The sequence below is a fragment of the Molossus molossus genome, unplaced genomic scaffold (genome assembly GCF_014108415.1).
Source record: "Molossus molossus isolate mMolMol1 unplaced genomic scaffold, mMolMol1.p scaffold_m16_p_2, whole genome shotgun sequence".
Taxonomy (NCBI): Eukaryota; Metazoa; Chordata; class Mammalia; order Chiroptera; family Molossidae; genus Molossus; species Molossus molossus.
This window is the reverse complement of record NW_023425355.1, coordinates 88,311,204-88,329,623: the sequence shown is the minus strand read 5'-3', so window position 1 is coordinate 88,329,623 and position 18,420 is coordinate 88,311,204. Positions and strand designations below refer to the sequence as shown.

The 18,420-nt window shown below is 37.9% G+C and overlaps 1 protein-coding gene across 1 annotated transcript in view; it reads right to left on the bottom strand.

Moving 5' to 3' along the window:
• The window catches only part of MTM1 (myotubularin 1), a 153,619-nt gene that overhangs the window by 80,018 nt on the left and 55,181 nt on the right, over positions 1-18,420 (bottom strand). Inside the window, exons 5-6 of the mRNA XM_036271174.1 lie at positions 5,704-5,814; positions 1,395-1,496 (exon numbers count right to left, since the gene is read on the bottom strand). Coding sequence (XP_036127067.1) covers positions 1,395-1,496; positions 5,704-5,814 — 213 coding nt within the window. The remainder of the gene's footprint in view (positions 1-1,394; positions 1,497-5,703; positions 5,815-18,420) is intronic.

Genomic DNA, 18,420 nt, shown 5'->3' with positions numbered 1-18,420 from the left:
GGAAAGGTTGAAAATATATTAAACTCTATGATATCACTGCATTTGTTTTAAGCATTACATTTGACTCTATAATCAAAACATGATTCATGATGAGTACTTCATATCCTTCTAGATCTCTGCAGTCTTTGTATAATTGCCCTTTTTATGAACCATAAATTTCCTTCGACTGAAACAACTGCTGATGAAATTTGTGAAGAGAGAAGCCTTTTTCTCACTAGAAGAAAAATCTGAGGCATTTATTACAAATAAATTAATTAAAAGACAGCCATAGGAAGAAAAGCTACATTACAAAGCAGCTCTTCTATTTAATGATGTCTTTCATCACCTTCGGTCTAGCCGACAACATATCTCATATATATATATATTTAAGAATTATTTCCTTGTTTACCTGTTTACCTATTTGCCTCCAAGTTTGTTTATCATCAAGCAGAAGAGGAGAAGGGTAAGAATATTCGAGCAGGGCATGACAAAAAAAAAAAGGCAGCAAGACCAAGGCAGAATACAAAGATTGTTTTAAGAGCAACATGCATGAAAAGCTTTATTTCAATCACATGGTAAAACTAAGTTAGATTACTCAGTTTCGTGAATAGGAAAAAAAAAGTTCTAGGTATACACATCCTGTATCATGTTATAGACAAAGTCATAGATTATAAGTAAACACACATATGTCTGTCCTGCCAAATATATACTAAATGCTATTAAATGACATTTAAAGTATTATTCCTTAAAAAAACAAGAAAAAAACCTGCACCAAACTGTTGTCCCTGTCCATGGGATATGCATATACATTCTTTAGCTAATTCCTTCACCTTCTTTATCCAGTCACCCCGATATGAGGATATCTGCAATTATGTCCACATTAAAAATTTTAATTAAAAAAAAAAAGGCCTGCCTTATTCAGCATTGCCTGTAGTATCTGTACAATGTATCTGAATTTTAGAAGTGTGTTTGTTTAAATGGCATTTAGGCTCAGAGGACTTGTTCCCATTTATAACTGGTACTACAAAAGCCTGACACACATCTCTTCTTAGCCCAGATTAAAAGCATCAACTTCTGGGATGTGACTTCTCTAACGCCACCATGTTCCACTTCACAACTTCATAAGCTAGCTAAGAGCAAGAGCATGCTTGGGGGTGGGAGAGCACAAGCTGCTCCAAGTCAAGTCCCAGGCTCACTTGGGATCCAACCCACCTTGAAGCCCACAATACAGTCACCTGGGGCAAGCCATCCTAAACAGAGCAGCATAGGAGAGGCCCACTCCCTCTGGGAATGGTTCAATCATCTTTAAGAAATACCCTCAGATACACATCACACTGGGAAGTGCAGCACAGTCAGTATATGAAAGAAGAGACACCCAAGAACCTTCCGACACTGAGAAGAACCCTGGAATTTACCAGACTATGGGCCAGGGGAAAGGCGTATCTCGTGAGGATCTCAAACATATCTCTTCTACTGTGGCCTTCTTGTTTCAATGCGAACCTCAGGTTTCTCATGTCCTAGGGGGCAGGAAATTTGACAAATCAGACTTCAAATAAAGTCATATTTGTTAGCCAAAAATCTTCTATTCAACTAAGGTGTAGAAGATTCACTTACCTGAAAGGGCGATTCGTCTAGATTACAAAGAAAATTACTTTGTTTTGTATATTTTGACATACCCAGTTTAAGAACCCCTGAAAATATTCCCATTGCAGTCATGAATGCAAAAACAAAACAACTAGTGCTAAAGAGAAGACAGAACTAAAATTCATTTGATAAAAAGACAAATCAAACCTTGCCTTGCTCATCATCTACTGTGTCTGTACTTTAACTGATTTCTGGGTTATTTTTTATTATAAAACTGTATTTTATTCATAGAACTTTTCAAATGTGTATCTACTATCAAGTACAATCTCAAAATTGTCAAACATATTAAAATACAGAAATTCTTTCCCTTACTCCTTATGTTTTTAAGTCTTATTTTTAAAAATTGGGAAATGATTTGTATTTTAAGCTCTCATACAAGCAATGTAATATATTTTTACTACACTATTTTACTTTCACAGAGTTCTATTATTACCCCATGTTAGGAGTGACAATGCCTCCAGAAACTAAAAATTAATGATCAAACCCTATTTTAAGGATAGCTTCTATTACACATCTCTTCAGTAAGCAGGGAAACCTTCTTTTAAATCAAATCTAAACAAAATAAGCTCCCATAAATATCAATTTGTATTATACATCAAAATAACATTCTATCTTATTTTCAAAGCTAGAGTTTTTAGGTTGTCTCTTAAAATCAATCAAGGCATTAAGAATATTATATTGTGCACAGCACTTTCAATCAGAAATGAATACCATGCTGGACCCTGGGGATACTGATAAATATGAATGAAACAGATCCAGTCCCTGCCCTTTTGGATGTCACCAACTCCATATTTTTCGTTTTTTTATTATTTTTCTAATCCTCATCTGAGGATATTTTTCCATTGATTTTTAGATAGAGTGGGAAGGAGAGAGAGAGAGAAAGAGAGAAACATAGATAATCCAAAATGCAAATGGCAGCAAAGGAAGTGTAAAGAACCAGACTGTAAGACCTCTAATGAACAACCCATGATTGATCATTCTGTATACAGATGGCACCTACTGGGCCTTGTCAGCTCCAGGATTCTGTGCTTTTGTTTTTAAAAACACACAACTGAATAAAATCCAAAAACTGACTCACAGCATATTCCAAGAAAACTGGAATATTAGTTGTTGGCTTATGAAGCCAAACATAAGTCAAGCAGAAGGAAAATAACATTTCAGTAAGATGATATGCTTTTGAAGAGTATGCCATGAGATACAAGTATAGCACAAGGAGTCTTAGGGCTTAAATATTTATTCTGATCTATCAGTGATCCCAGCAACATTTTTCAATGTGCCAAAGCATATGTGATTCAAGCAACTTATTTTTGCCATCTGATACAGATATAATTAAATGACAGAAAGAATTATTACATCATCTTGCCAATAAGAAAACTGAAGTGGAAAAGGCAAATGACTCACAGGAGGCAGATCACCACATTTGTAAGAAAAATATGAGCATATACTAATTGTTAAGTTCCAGTTGGTCTCCTCAGAGTCTGCCTGATCAGTGCAGCACATCTGGGAAAGAGCCTTGTGGCATAAGAGTCTTGTAGTAAGGCCCTCAGCCTCTTCAACAACTGGGTCACATGAGGATGTGCCGAGCTTCATTATAATAAATGAATCGAAGTAAACACACCCTTGTTGCAACAACATTGAAGGGCTGATCTACTGAGGTGTTATTCCTAGAATGCATTTCTAAAAAAATAACACCATCGCTGCTGACTTCAAAATACCACACCGTCTTTAAACTGAGTAAATGGGAGTGAGGTGTGCAAGAAGACAGAAGGCATTTTGGTGATATGGTTTTCCTTTTTTTTTTTTTTAAGGCTCCAAGTTGTCAGCAGGAGCTATGTAACCTGGGGTGTCAGAATTCACATAATCAGAACTATCTTTGCTTCCACCATGTGAAAGCTGCTATAGGCAAACAGAAATTCCCATGTTCAGAGCTGGTATAACCAAATGTGTAGGGGTTGTGATTACTTGCTTCAGTAGAGAAACACAGTTGTATAACAGCTATTGGTTGCAGATGACAGCTGACCTATGAGAGGCAGGCGGGTGAGTCTTTATCCCACTGCTGCAGATCCCCTTTAATCAACTTCAGATCTTACTGCAAAAATGGAACTTGACTCTTGTGACACTGGTGTTTCCAGGGAGAAAATTGAGTTAAAAGGTTGTGCCACAACATTGTTCTTGGTCACTGTCTTTGAGCTCAATACTAATTCCAAGAAATATATATGTAACATTTGAGAATTATGCCTGGTGAGGTGTCCCCAGACCTTTGTTCTTATAATAAACAAATGATAAGAATGTGCTTTCTCTTATTAATTTTGGGTGATTAATATTTAATACAATTTTTTCCTATTGATAAGGCAAAAAAATAGGATATGTTAAAAACACTATTAGAATAAAAGTCATTTCAAAATCATCAAAATAGCAACCCCATTTTCCCTTGAGTACTGTATTATAACACTCCACTCCCATGGATCCTTTCATGTAAAATGCAAAAACTTCCCTTAAAAGTAAATCCCCATATTTCTAGGCCTCAAATAGTAGACTAGCTGGGATCATAGATAAGGCATTAAGGTAGCTTGAATTAAAACAAAAACAAAAAAGGCAAGGTGGGAAGTGATGGAGAATTTTAGTTCAAGTCTAAAAATGACATAATCCTTTGTTTCTGATAGAGTTTACTAGTCTTGATCTTTCATAAATCAGAGACAAAAAATGTATTATGTTCATAATCCAAACAAAACTATAAGAGATTGGTTTTAAGAAATCACAGTGAGTGAGATTAGAAAAAGGAGACTTGGGCTTTCATTCTGGCTCTTCCATTAGCTCCTTGGACAATGCTAGGCAAGTAATTCCACTGAGCAGAGTCCTCATTTCCCTATCCATAGAAAAAAGAACTTAGACTGTCGAGGAGTCACCAAACTTCAGCCCAGGTCAGTCTGTATGGTCTTCAAGCTCAGAATGTTTTTTTTTTGTTTGTTTTTTTTAATAATATTTTAAAAGGATTAAAAAACAAAACACAAAGGTATACATATGACGGAGATGCTATTGGCCCACAAAGCCTAAAATATGTTCTATCTGGCCCTTTACAGAAAAAAAAATTGCTGACCCTTGTACAAGGTTGATGGTTAAGAGTCACCAGAGACACTTGAAAGTGTCTCAGCCTTCTGGGACCCAACATTCAGAGATTACAGTAGGATTTGTGGTAGAACCCAAAGATCTACATTTTTAAAGAGGTTTTTCAGGTTACCCTGATACATATCTAGATGTAAGATCCACTGGGACAGATGATCACCAAAGCCCTTTAGCTCTTTCTAGGAATGGGCATTCTTCTATAAAGTGTCCTCTCCTTATAATACCTTAAAACAAGTTTTCTTGCCAGGGGGTCTACTTTGTTGTTTGCAAAGTGATTATCTCACTATATTTGGATCTCAACTTTGGCATGTGTTGGGTAATTTCAGTTGTTATCTATTCTTATCCTTAGGCTCCCCTCTATAAAATGGGGATGCCACTGTCCATCCCAGAGGTTTGACCTAAGTATTGAATGCAAACCACCTAACATGTTTGGACCGACATGGATGCTCAATAGATGATTACTATTATAATTAATTAAGTTGTTATTATCATTAAATCTCAACCACTGAACATGCCAAAACAAAATGTTAGGCTACTATCTCTGAAAACAAGCTACAAAAAAGTTAAAAATGTTGTTAGAGGTAAGAACATATCCTGTTAACAGAAGGCAAAATCTCTTATATTTCTCTTTCCTTTCAGTATGAAGGTATCTAGCTGGTAACATATCACATGAAGGAACACTAGGAGCAAACCTGGGCAAAAACTAAAAACTGTGAAATTTTACTTATAAAGTTTTCTTCCTACTCAGTCAAGCTAACAAAATGATCAGTTCAAGTCCTCGCACTTGGTGACAACGGAAGGTCCCTTTTATAGGGCTATTTCCAGAGTTGGTTTTGGAAAGCTTGATCATGAGAGAAGAATAAAGGTTTTTGACTTTTTTAAACCCACATTAACTTTTACTTATCATTCAAAGCTAATGTGTCTTTTTTACATGTAAAAAAGTACTAAATCTCTTACTTTACAAGTAATATCTAGACCATAGGAATTTTCTCCTCTACTTGTTGCGCCTCCCATTTTTTCAATTCTTGAGATCACTCCCAAAGGAACATCAAGTATTAGAGCAGAATCCTGTAATGAACAAAAATACAAAAGTCAATATTTCTGTCAGTGTAATTAAAACGTCAAAAACAAATTTAAAACAACCATATGCTTTCAGGGCATTTTAACCTTTGCCCTTTTACTACTTTTTATTTTTAAAACAAGATGATGTAGATCACATATGAAAGATCAAGCATTAAAATATTCAGTTATGCAACCAAAATGTAGCCCCAAACATGTGCCATTCTGCATTGCTTATAGAACGAAGGACTAAACTCCTAGATACATAATGCAAGAGCCCATGATGCTGCTTCCAGTTTGTCTCTGCAGGCATCTATCCCATGACATTCTGTGCTCCTTCACTGTTCTTCAAATATTTCATATACAATTAGGCCCATGTGCTTTACAGTTTTCCCTTTGCCTAGGATGATCTATCTTTCCCAATTACCAAAATCCTTCCTGTGGCTTAAATCTAGGTTCAGCATGCATCACCTCTCACGAAGCCTTGCTTTCCAATTAGATCACACAGTTTGACCACTTCCTTCTCTGAAGTTCTACAATACCTGATTCAGACTGCTGTTACACCACTTTCCTCACTCAATCTTGTTATCACGAACTCCCATGTCTGTATTCCCCCACTAGAAATCAAGCACCCGGAACTCTTAGGCATGAGTGCATTTCCCAAAGTGAAAGGACCTGAATATACAGCAATGCTTCTCCATCATTTCTTATCCAATACTGGCTGCAAGGGTTTCATAAGGCTGCTTGCATGACAAAATCATGTTAGTGAAGCCATTCTGTAATCCTTGCAACAAGTTAACAGCAGCTGCCACGAACAGATGCTCAAGGGTGCCAGAGGTGAACACCAGGGTGTAGAAAATTACAGTCAGTCACCTAGCTGGTGTGGTTCAGTGGATTGAGCACTGTCCCATGGACTGAGAGGTCCTGGTTCAGTTCCTGGTCAGGGCACATGCCCGCGTTGCGGGCTTGATCACCACGAGGGGCTGTGCAGGAGGCAGCCAATCAATTTTTCTCTCACATGGGTGTTTTTATCTCTCTCTCCCTCTCTCTCTAAAAAAACCAATAAAAATATATTTTAAAAATATATACATATATAAATTATAGTCAGTCAACTCAACTGAACTAGCATGCAGCTATTAACATAATTATGGTACATGGGAAATAAGTTTAATTGGGAAAAAAGCACACAAAATACACGGTGACTACAACAATGTAAAATATATATTATATGGACGAAGATAGGAAAGGCTACACAATTTTAAATATCCAATATTTTCTTTAATGTTGTGTTAGATGACTTTGATAATAAAGAAAAAAGTTTAAAGGTGCTTATCAATTTTTGTTCTTTATGAGCAAGGTGGGCTGATGAACAAAACAGACCCAGAGACATAGAAAGGAGTATGGTTCAGACTGACAAACCTCAGAGTAGGTGGGTGGGGGAGATGGATTAGATGAACCAAAAAACTTATATGCATGTATGCATAACCAATAGACATAGACAACAATGCTGGGGGCGGGGGCGGGATGGGGAGGAGGATGTCTGGGGGGTAAAAGGAGAAACATCTGTAACAAAAAAAATTAATAAAAATTGGAAAAAAAAAAGATGTGGTTTTGGGGGATACAAATAAAATTAAGTTTTTTCTCTTACTTTAAATCATTCTTCTTAAAACATAATATAAAAAATTAAGCATTTCTCACCCTGGCTTGTTTGGTTTAGAGGTTAGAGTGTCAGCCTATGGCCCAAAGAATCTCAGGTTCGATTTTGGTCAAGGGCATGAAGCAGGGTTGCTGGTTCGATCACTGGCCCCAGATGGGGTCATGCGGAAGGCAACCAATTGATGTGTCTCTCATGTTGATGTTTCTCTTTCTCTCCCTCCCTCCCTTCCACTCTCTCTAAAAATCAATGGAAAAATATCCTCAATTGAGGAGTAAACAAAACAAAAAAAAAGAAGCGTTTCTTCATGAAACATAATATAGTTCATGGGTATTTCAGAAATTCAAAAAGCATTAAGACTGTGGTGCATCCATGCCATGGAATGCTACCCAGTTACAAAGATGAATGAACTATGGACACATGCAACAACCTGGAAAAATCTTAAGTGCATCATGCTGAGTGAATAAAACCAATCTCAAAAGGTCATGTGCTGTATGATTCCGTTAATAACATTCTTGAAATGTCAAAATTGTAGAGACGGAAAGGAGAGAAGTGGTTGCCAGGGGATGAGGGGAAGGAGGGTGTGGCTATAAAGGGTAGGATGAAGGAGTTGGCTTGGATTGACAGAACAGTCCATATCTTGACTGTTGGTGATACACACATTTATACATGGGATTAAACGAGACAGAATTGTATGCAAAAACATACGAAAAATGAGGGCATGAAAAAACTGATGTAACTGTATTGTGCCAATCCATTTCCTGGTTTTGATAAAGCAGTATAGTTATTACAAAAGCTGGGTGATGCGTACACAGGACCTCTCGGTACTATTTTTCAAGAGTGCCTGAGAGTTCATAAGTATGTTAAAATAAAAAGTTTAAAAAGTATAAGAGTATGGTTATCACAATGAAGAGAAAAGAGCACAAGCTATTAAATTGGACAAAAATGAGATAAACCACAGAACTTATATGCATGTACGCATAACCAATGAACATGGACAACAAAGCCAGGGATGGGGTAGGAGGATGGGGAGGAGGGTGTCAATGGGGTAAAAAAGGAGAAACATCTGTAACAAAAATAAAATAAATAAATAAATAAATGGAAAAAAAAAAGCAAAAAAACTAAATAAATAAATTGGACAAAAATGGTTCAAATCTGAGTTTTGACATTTATTTGCTGGATGATTTTAATAATTTATTGCATTTATCACCAATATTTACCTGTAAAGTAGGAATTATTAGAGATAATGGCCATAAAGTACCTGACATGGTACCTGTTACATGGTAGATAGAAAACAGAAGTTATTATTATAGCAAAGAATCCCTTACCATTTGAAAGACATGGCTGTGGTATGCAACTATAGTTGCTCGGTATGCTCTGGCATGCAGCTATAGGTCTTTCTGTTTGTACCCATAAGGAGGCTTTTTTTTTTTTAGCTGTTCATGGAATAAGACACCTCACTACATGACTGAAATCCAAATCCCAAGAGAAAAAAGACACTACTCAGTAACTGCACATACATAGCTTTATATAATAATGTATTTATTTCTCAATACAGTCTAGTTATTAAAAATATCTATCAGCAGTCTATTATTATGCTTAGATTATATTGAGATTTATCAGTGTCTATTCAACTGTATTCATAAATGCCAAAATTACACCTAAAAATACATAGAGTAGACACTAAATAAAAGTCTGATACTCTAACAGCAACACAGAAGCAAGAATGTAAAAATAAATAAATAAATAAAAGTGAGATGAGACCTTGTTCTTTGTTCCTGTATAGAGGGAATTCTATAACTCTGATTGCCCTGACCTAATACAAAACAGAAAATGGGACACTAAGGCCCTGGTCAGTGTGGTTCAGTTGGTTGGGCATTGTCCAAAGGTTGCCAGTATCAGGGCACATGCCTGGGCTGCAGGCTCGAGCCTCTATAGAAGGCATGCAGCAGGCAGGCAGTCAATGCTATGCTTTCACATGGATGTTTCTCTCTCTCCCTCTTCCTTCTTCTCTCTCTAAAAATCCATTAAAAAAAATAAGACACTGAGGAAAACCAGCCAGCTCCTGACCAAAGGTACCCAGTCTAATGAGATTACGTGCCACATTCTCCCTGAATGGCAGGTTCAAAATCAGATAACCCAGCAGGCCAAACTGGAAGATCCATGAACAGAAAAATTAGCTTCCCTCTCTAGAAACTAGACACCTAAGTCATTACTATGTAAATATCATTAAATATTTAAGGATTCTCAAAGGCCCATTCTAACTCAAAATTCTGTGCCTCTGACCTCTAAGTATCTAAAATAGTTGAACAGTGAATATAACAATATAAAAAGATGCATTAATTTACAATCTCTCTTTTGAGTTTATACTGAGTAATAGAAACTGTATTGTTCCCTGGGAACCATGGAGATTAAATAAAATGCAGACATTGCTCTCAGGGAGCTCAAGGCCCAGTCTGGGAAATAAGATACATGTATCCAAATAACCACAATGCTAGGACGCAAGTGCCAAAAGCCATAAAAAAAAAGGTCCAAAGTGGAATGAGAGGTCAAAGGAGGGCAAGATGATTTCTTATCAACTGGGTCACATGAAAGTTCTATGGTGAAGGTGACACTAAATATGATTCTTAAAAAATAGAATAATAGCAGTTGGAGATTAGCCTTCCATAAACAGGTAACAATGACATTAGCTACACATGTGGAAAAACATGGGGATTTTATATTTAAAAACACACACACAAGTAGGCCAGGTTTAAGATAGGGTGGCAGGGGAATTCCCTGTGGAGTAGAATGCCAGGGCTTGGACCAAGGTGACTGGATTTCATGGAATGTGTCTTGAGAAAAGAAATTCAATGACAGAATGATGGTTTGTGAAGATTCATCTAGCATCACTGAGCACTCTCCATGAACGGGTATAGATGACTAAAATTATGTGCCTCTGTACCTCTAAGTATTTAAGTGGGTATAGAGAACTATATCTAACCCTCGGATTGCTGAAGGCTAATGTTTTAGTTCAAGTGTGAGGCTATGAGGATCTGAAGTGGAAAGTGATTGAGGTGGAAAGCAAAAGAAGATGAGCTACTGGAGAAGAATCAAAGATGACTCAGATTTAGACTCAAGTGTGTGGGACAATGATGGTCCTACCAAGAGATGTGAAGAACAAAAGAGGAGGTTCTGGAGGAAGATTAACAGTCAATTTTAGACACACTAGGTTTGAGGTTATAATAAATTATTCAAGAACAGATATCCAGGAGGCATACAGATATCCAGGAGAAATACAGAACTGGAAGAGATCTCAAAGGCCTCTCATAACTCAAAATGTCCAGAACTAAACATGTGCTATTTCTCTCTCCAAACTACATCTTCCTATCTCCGGGTACCAAAGCTGGAAACGTAGCAGTCATCCTTGTCATCCCCCTTCTCTACTATCCTTAATCCAATCTCTCATGTTTACCTCTTAAATCAATCTCCAATCTGTTAATCTCTCCCTAACTCTACCAGCACTTTCTCTGGACCACTGGAATAGGCACAGCAGTTTCTTTGCAGCTACTATTACTCAGCTTACAATCTGCCTTCCACACAGCAGCCCGGGTAATCTTTTACAAAAGTAAATTTGATACCATCATTCCTCTGCTTAAACCAGTTTTGAAGCTTCTCACTACTCACCTCTAAATACCTGAACCCTTAGAAGAGTCTATAAGGCCTAGGTCATCTGGCCACCACTCACCTCTCTTGCTCACCTCTCACCACTTTCCGGGTCCCCAACACAACCACATGCCATCTTTTTGTGATTCATTTGGTCTCAGGGCCTCTCATATGTTGCTCTCTCAGCTTATTATTTCCAATCCAGCTGCTGCCCAGCATCTAGGTAACTCTTATTAATTCTTCAGACTATGGGTCAAGCATCTATTTCTCAAGACAATTTTGTAGGCTCTTTAAACTGTTATACCCCTGTCCTACTCTCATTCAACACTTACTACAGCTTGTTGTTATATATTGGTGTGATGATCTGATTAATGTCTGTCAATGTCATCAGAACTAAAGCTTCATGAGGGAAAAACTGTGTCTGCTGTGTGTACCACTATATCCTAGCACCTGGCACAGTGCTTGACACACAGCAGGTTCTAAAACAGTCCATGAATAAAAAATGAAAGATCAGGACCAGAGTTATAAAACTGGAAAGCAACTGACAGTTGAGAAAGAAGAGGGTGAGAACAGAACTCTGGAGAAATACACATAGCTCTGAGGAAATAAGGATGTAGGAAAAAAAATGAAGGCAAGAGGCAAAAAGAAGTGGAGGAGCCAAGAATGCATGGAGAAAATTACAAAGGAAGGAAGGAGTAATCAACAATACCTATAGCTGCAGAGAAGTGAAAAAGTTGAAGACTCAACCAAGGCCACTGGAACTAAGCAGTGAAAGAATAGTTTTAATAGAGAATAGAAGCTAGATCACAAGAAGTGAAAGAATAGACCTGAAGTTGAAGCAGCATGTGGAAACTAATTTTTTAAAAGAAGTCTGGTAAAGAAGGGGAAGAAGACAGATAGTAGTATCAGGGGGTAGCAGGGATGCAAGAAGGTGTTTTAAAATAAAAAGACTGGAACAGGTCTGCGGGGTGAGGGGCAGGGGAGGAGCCAATGAAAACCACAAACATAAAACGGAGGAACAATAATGGGGTACTAAGGTTCCAGAGAAATGCTCAAGTAGAGGGATTTGCTTTGGACAACAAGATGCCCATTTCCTGTCTCTCAGATGGATGAGGAGGAAAGGATGGGTAAAAACAGGCACCATCAGGTGACGAGAGGGAAATTTATAGGAGATTCGTAAGAATAACTTTTAACTTTTCAACACAGTAAGAGATCGGATCAGCTAAAGAAAATGGAAGGTTTAAACCTGATGTGATGGGGGATATAACAATAATTCAATTAGAGATTAAAAGAAATGCCAAAGCAGCAATGAGACCGTTTCTGAGGCTTAAAATGCCTGAACATGTAGTAGAATAATTAATTAAATCCACAATATGACCTTCAACAGCAGGAGTCAACAACCTTCAGAGTCTCAAGTTTGAGGAATGGCAAATTGGGATGGTATGGCAACAAAGGGCAAGAGGACATAGAATATTAGCAGAAATTTTTTTAAACTGAAAACAGCATTCATTTTGTAGCAGCAATGTAAGATGAATTAAAACTGAAGTTTAAAAAATATGTATAATGTAGATGCTATGTTCCCACTATGTTCTTACGTACAGACAAACTAGGATGTTTTATTATTCTAGTCTTTTTAACTTTATTTCACATCCTTTAATGAAAATAGGTACCAAATCCACTAGACAGAAGGAACTAAAAAAGGAACAATCTTGAAAATTTTCTAATGTATCTTCCTGGAAAGAAAAATACTATAGGAATGCTCTTTTTTCATGCTTATAATGAATTGGTTGGGCCTTCCTTTAAAAAAAAAAGTAGAGGTCTGCCTTTGAAATGTCAACAATGGAAGGTAGATTGATGAAAATAATGGCAGCGGAGTGAATGGAAGTTACACAGACCATCTCGCAGAACCAAAATGGATTTACAACGGAAATAAACACAAATCATCATGAAGGGGCAACCAAAAGGCAGCCTGGAGGACCACATGACCAGGAACACTGACTCAATCCTGGTCGGATTGTGAGGACACGAGAGGGGGCCGGGAGCCCACAGTCCGCAGCGGCCTGTGCTGGGACCAGCGGACTCGGTTGGGACCAGGGGACTCGGATAGAGGCTGCTGCCACCTTGGCAGCATCCTGCGACCGCAGCTGAGTCCTGGGAACTCGGCTGGGTGCTACACCCTCGGCTGGTGCCGCAGACTCGGCCACCCTTAGCTGGGAGCAGCACCCTCTGGTTCAAAGTCCCAGGCGGCTCCAACTCAGAGTCCAGACAGAGGCTAAATTGGCAGCAGCCACTCACCATGGGCTCCAGCAGAGAGAAGGCAGATTGCACTGGAACTGTGTGGGGACACTTGGGATTTGGAGGGTACTCAGAGCTTTTGCTGAGTGCAGCCACGCAGGACTGTGGTCATCTTACACCTTCCCAGGGCCCTGGGGAGAGGCAGGGGCCCCTCCCTCGAAGATTCAACCCCACCTGGTGGCCATTGAAATGCTAATTGAGGCCCATTACAAACCAGCATCTGCCCCACCCTCAGGAAATCCTCTTACACTGAGCACCTGAGGGAGTTTTTCAGCCATCTCAGAAACCAAGGTTCTTCAGGTGACCTCTAATAACAGCCTCCAGGGAAAAAAGCTAGAGGATAACTGTACCATCCCTGGGCTAGCAAATCTAACCAGGAAAGTTAAGACTTGACAGTGGTGTTTAATGTGGGTCCTCCCTGCCTCATCCAAACCCAGAAGAGGGAGCCACAAACAACGGAACACCAACACCCACAGGGAAAACCTGGCAGACTCCAAAGCCCACTGTGATAGCCAAAATGGTGAAAAACAAAAACAAAAGCCAAAAGAAAGAACAAGAGACCTCTACCGAAGATGAGATAAATGAGGTGCAGTTAAGCATGTTAACAGAACTAGAATTCAGAGCCATGGTCTTGAGGAACCTCAACAGCATGTCTAAGGACATAGAGATGCTAAAAATAAGCCAACTGGAAATTAAAAACCACTAAGAAGAGAGAAAAAATGACTTATTAGAAATGAAAAACACATCGGAAAGTCTAAAAAGCAGAATAGAGGAAGCTGAGGACCAGATCAGTGAATTAGAAGACAGTGCAGAGAAAAACAACCAATCAGAAAAACAAAAGGAAAAAACAGGAAGACAGTTTAAGAGAACTGTGGGACAACTGGAAACGTAATAATATTTGCATCATAGGAATCCCCGAAGAAGAAGAAAATGACCAAGGGTTAGAGAATATATTCAAAGAAATAGTGCCAGAAAACTTTCCTAATTTGGTGAACGAAGAAGGCATTCAAGTTCAAGAAGCACAGAGAGCCCCAAGTAAGAAGAACCCAAACAGGCCCACACCAAGACACAAAGTAATAAAAGTGCCAAAAAATTAAAGACAAAGAGAGAATCCTAAAAGCAGCAAGAGATAAGCAACAGGTTACCTACAAAGGAAACCCCATAAGGATCACAGCTGACTTCTCAACAGAAACACTACAAGCCAGGAGGGAATGGCATGAGGTAATCAAGGTCATTAAAAACAAGGATCTGAATCCAAGACTACTCTATCCAACAAGGCTATCATTCAAAATAAAAGGTCAAATAAAGAGCTTCCCAGACAAAAAAAAAGGCTAAAGAAATACATTAGCACCAAACCAGCACTGCAAGAAATGTTAAAAGGACTGCTGTAATTAGCAGGAGAAATGGGAAGAAAAACAGAACAACACTAAACAAAAATGGCAATAAATAAGTGCATATAAATAATCACCTTAAATGTAAATGGATTGAATGTTCCCATAAAAAGACACAGAGTAGCTGATTGGATAAGAAAGCATGACTCATCTATATGTTGTTTACAAGAGACCCACCTCACAACAAAGACTCACATAGTTTGAAAGTGAAAGGATGGAAAAAAGTCTTCCAAGAAAATGGAAAGGAAAAAAGAAGCTGGGGTAGCAATACTCATATCTAATAAAATAGATTTCAAAATGAAGGCCATAACTAGAGACAAAGAAGGCCACTACATAATATTGAAAGGATCTATCCAACAGGAAGATATAACCTTGATAAACACATATGCACCTAATATAGGAGCACCAAAATATATTAAAAATCTTCTGGAGGACTTCAAAAGAGATATCGATAGCAATACAATCATAGCAGGGGACTTCAACACCCCTCTGACATCGCTGGATAGATCCTCTAGACAAAAAATTAGCAATGAAACAGAGATTCTAAATGAAGCACTAGACCAAATAAATTTAATAAACATCTACAGAGAATTACAACCCAAAACTACACAATTCACATTTTTCTCAAGTGCACATGGGACATTCTCAAAGATAGACCACATGTTAGGGCACAAACTAAGTCTTTACAAGTTCAAGATGACTGAAATCATATCAAGCATCTTCTCAGATCACAATGGCATGAAACTAAAAATCAATTGCAACAAGAATATGCAAAGATATTTGAACACATGAAAGCTAACTAGCATGTTACTAAACAATGAATGGGTCACAGAGGAGATCAACAAAGAAATCAAAAACTTCCTGGAAACCAATGAAAATGAACACACAACAACATAAAATCTATGGGATGCAGCGAAAGCAGTTCTGAGAGGGAAGTTCATAGCACTACAGGCCTACCTCAAAAAACAAGAACAATCTCTAATAGACTATCCAGCCTCACAATTTAAAGAATTAGAGAGCAAACAAAAAGAAAATCCCAGAGCAAGCAGAAGGAAGGAAATAGTAAAGATCAGAGCAGAAATAAACGACATAGAGACAAAAAAAAAAAAAAAAAAAAACAATTCAAAGGATCAATGAAACAAAGAGCTGGATTTTCGAAAAGATAAACAAGATTGATGGACCCTTAGCTAGACTCACCAAGAAACAAAGAGAAAGAACCCAAATACACAAATGAAAGAGGAGAAGTAACAAATGACACCACAGAAATACAAAAGATCGTTAACAACTACTATATGGCAACAAATTCGACAATCTAAGCGAAATGGACAAATTTCTAGAAACACATAGTCTCCCAAAACTGGACCAGGAAGAGATAGAAAACTTGAACACACCAATAACAACAGAATAAATTGAAGATGTAATCAAGACTCTCCCAGCAAACAAAAGCCCAGGCCCAGATGGCTTCATGGGGGAGTTTTACCAAACATTCAAAGAAGAACTGACATCCATTCTCCTCAAACTATTTCAAATAATTCAAGAAGAATGTAGACTTCCAAACTCGTTTTATGAAGCCAGCATAATTCTAATTCTAATACCAGAAAAATACACTAGAAAGAAATTAAACTACAGGCCAATATCCCTGACGAACATAGATGCCAAAATCCTGAACAAAATACTAGCAAATCGGATCCACCAATACACCAAAAAAGTTATCCACCATGACCAAGTGGGATGCATCCCAGGGATGCAAGGCTGGTACAATATTCACAAATCAATAAAGGTGATACAAGACATAAATAAAATGAACAATAAAAAACACATGATCATATCAATAGATGCCGAAAAAGCCTTCGACAAAATCCAGCATCCATTTCTGATAAAAACGCTCAGCAATGTTGGAATAGAGAGATCACATCTCGACATAATAAAGGCCATATATGAAAGACCTACAGACAGCATCATACTCAATGGGCAAAAACTAAAAGCATTTCCCTTAAGAACAGGAACAAGGCAAGGATGCCCACTTTCGCCACTCTCATTTAACATAGTACTACTGGAAGTCTAGCCACAGCAATCAGTCAGGAAGAAAAAACAAACGGGATCCAAATTGGAAAGGAGGAAGTGAAACTGTCATTATTTGCAGATGACATGATACTATATGTAGAAAACCCAAAAGACTCCATCAAAAATTTACTAAACTTAATAAATGAATTTGGCAAAGTAGCAGGATACAAAATTAATGTCAAGAAATCGATGGCATTCTTATACACCAATGATGAACTTACAGAAAAAGAAACTACTAAAACAATTGCATGTACCACTGCGGCAAAAAAAATTAAGATACCTACAAATAAACTTAATCAAAGAAATAAAGGAACTATTGACAGAAAACTACAGGTCATTGAAAAAAGAAATAGAGGAAGCTATAAAAAAGTGGATGCACATACCCTGTTCATGGATTGGGAAAATTAACATCATGAAAATGTCCATACTACCCAAAGCAATCTATAGATTCAATGCAATCCCATCAAAATACCAACGGCATACTTCACAGAATTAGACCAAGTACTTCAAAAGTTCATATGGAACCAAAAAAGACCTCAAATATCCACAGCAATCTTGAAAAGGAAGAACAAAGTTGGAGGGATCACATTACCACATTTCAGGTTATACTACAAAGCCACTGTAATCAAAACAGCCTGGTACTGGTACAAGAACAGGCATAGAGAACCGTGGAACAGAACAGAGAACCCAGAAATGGACCCAAGGCAATATGCTCAATTAATATTTGACAAAGGTGGAAAGAGCATACAGTGGAGTAAGGACAGCCTCTTTAATAAATGGTGCTGGGAAAATTGGACAGGTACATGCAGAAAAATGAAACTAGACCATCAACTTATACCCTACACAAGAATAATCTCAAAATGGATAAAAGACTTAAATGAAACTCATGAATCCATAAAAATCGTAGAAGAAACTGTAGGCAACAAAATTTCAGACATCATATACAGCAGAATTTTCACTGATACATCACCTAAGGCAATAGAAACAAAGAAGAAAATGAACACATGGGACTACATCAAACTCAAAAGCTTCTGCACAGGAAAAGACACAATCATCAAAACGGAAAAGCTACTCACTGTATGGGAGAGCATAATTGCCAATGATATATCAGATAAGGGGTTAATTTCCAAAATATATAGAGTGCTCATACAACTCCACAAAAGGAAGACAAAGAACCCAATTAAAAAAAGGGCAGAGGAACTAAATAGACACCTCTCCAAACAGGACATACAAATGGCTAAGAGACATATGAAGAAATGCTCAACATCACTGATCATCAGAGAGATGCAAATTAATACAACAATGCGGTATCACCTCACACCTGTGAGAATGGCCACCATCAACAAATCATCAAACAACAAGTGTTGGCGAGGCTGTGGAGAAAAGGGGACTCTAGTACACTGCTGGTGGGAATGCAGACTGGTGCAGCCACTATGGAAAACAATATGGTGTTACCTCAAAAAATTAAAAATTGAACTTCCATTCGACCCAGTGATGCCACTTCTAGGAATATACCCTAAGAAGCCTGCAACACCAATCAGAAAGAATATATGTACCCCCATATTT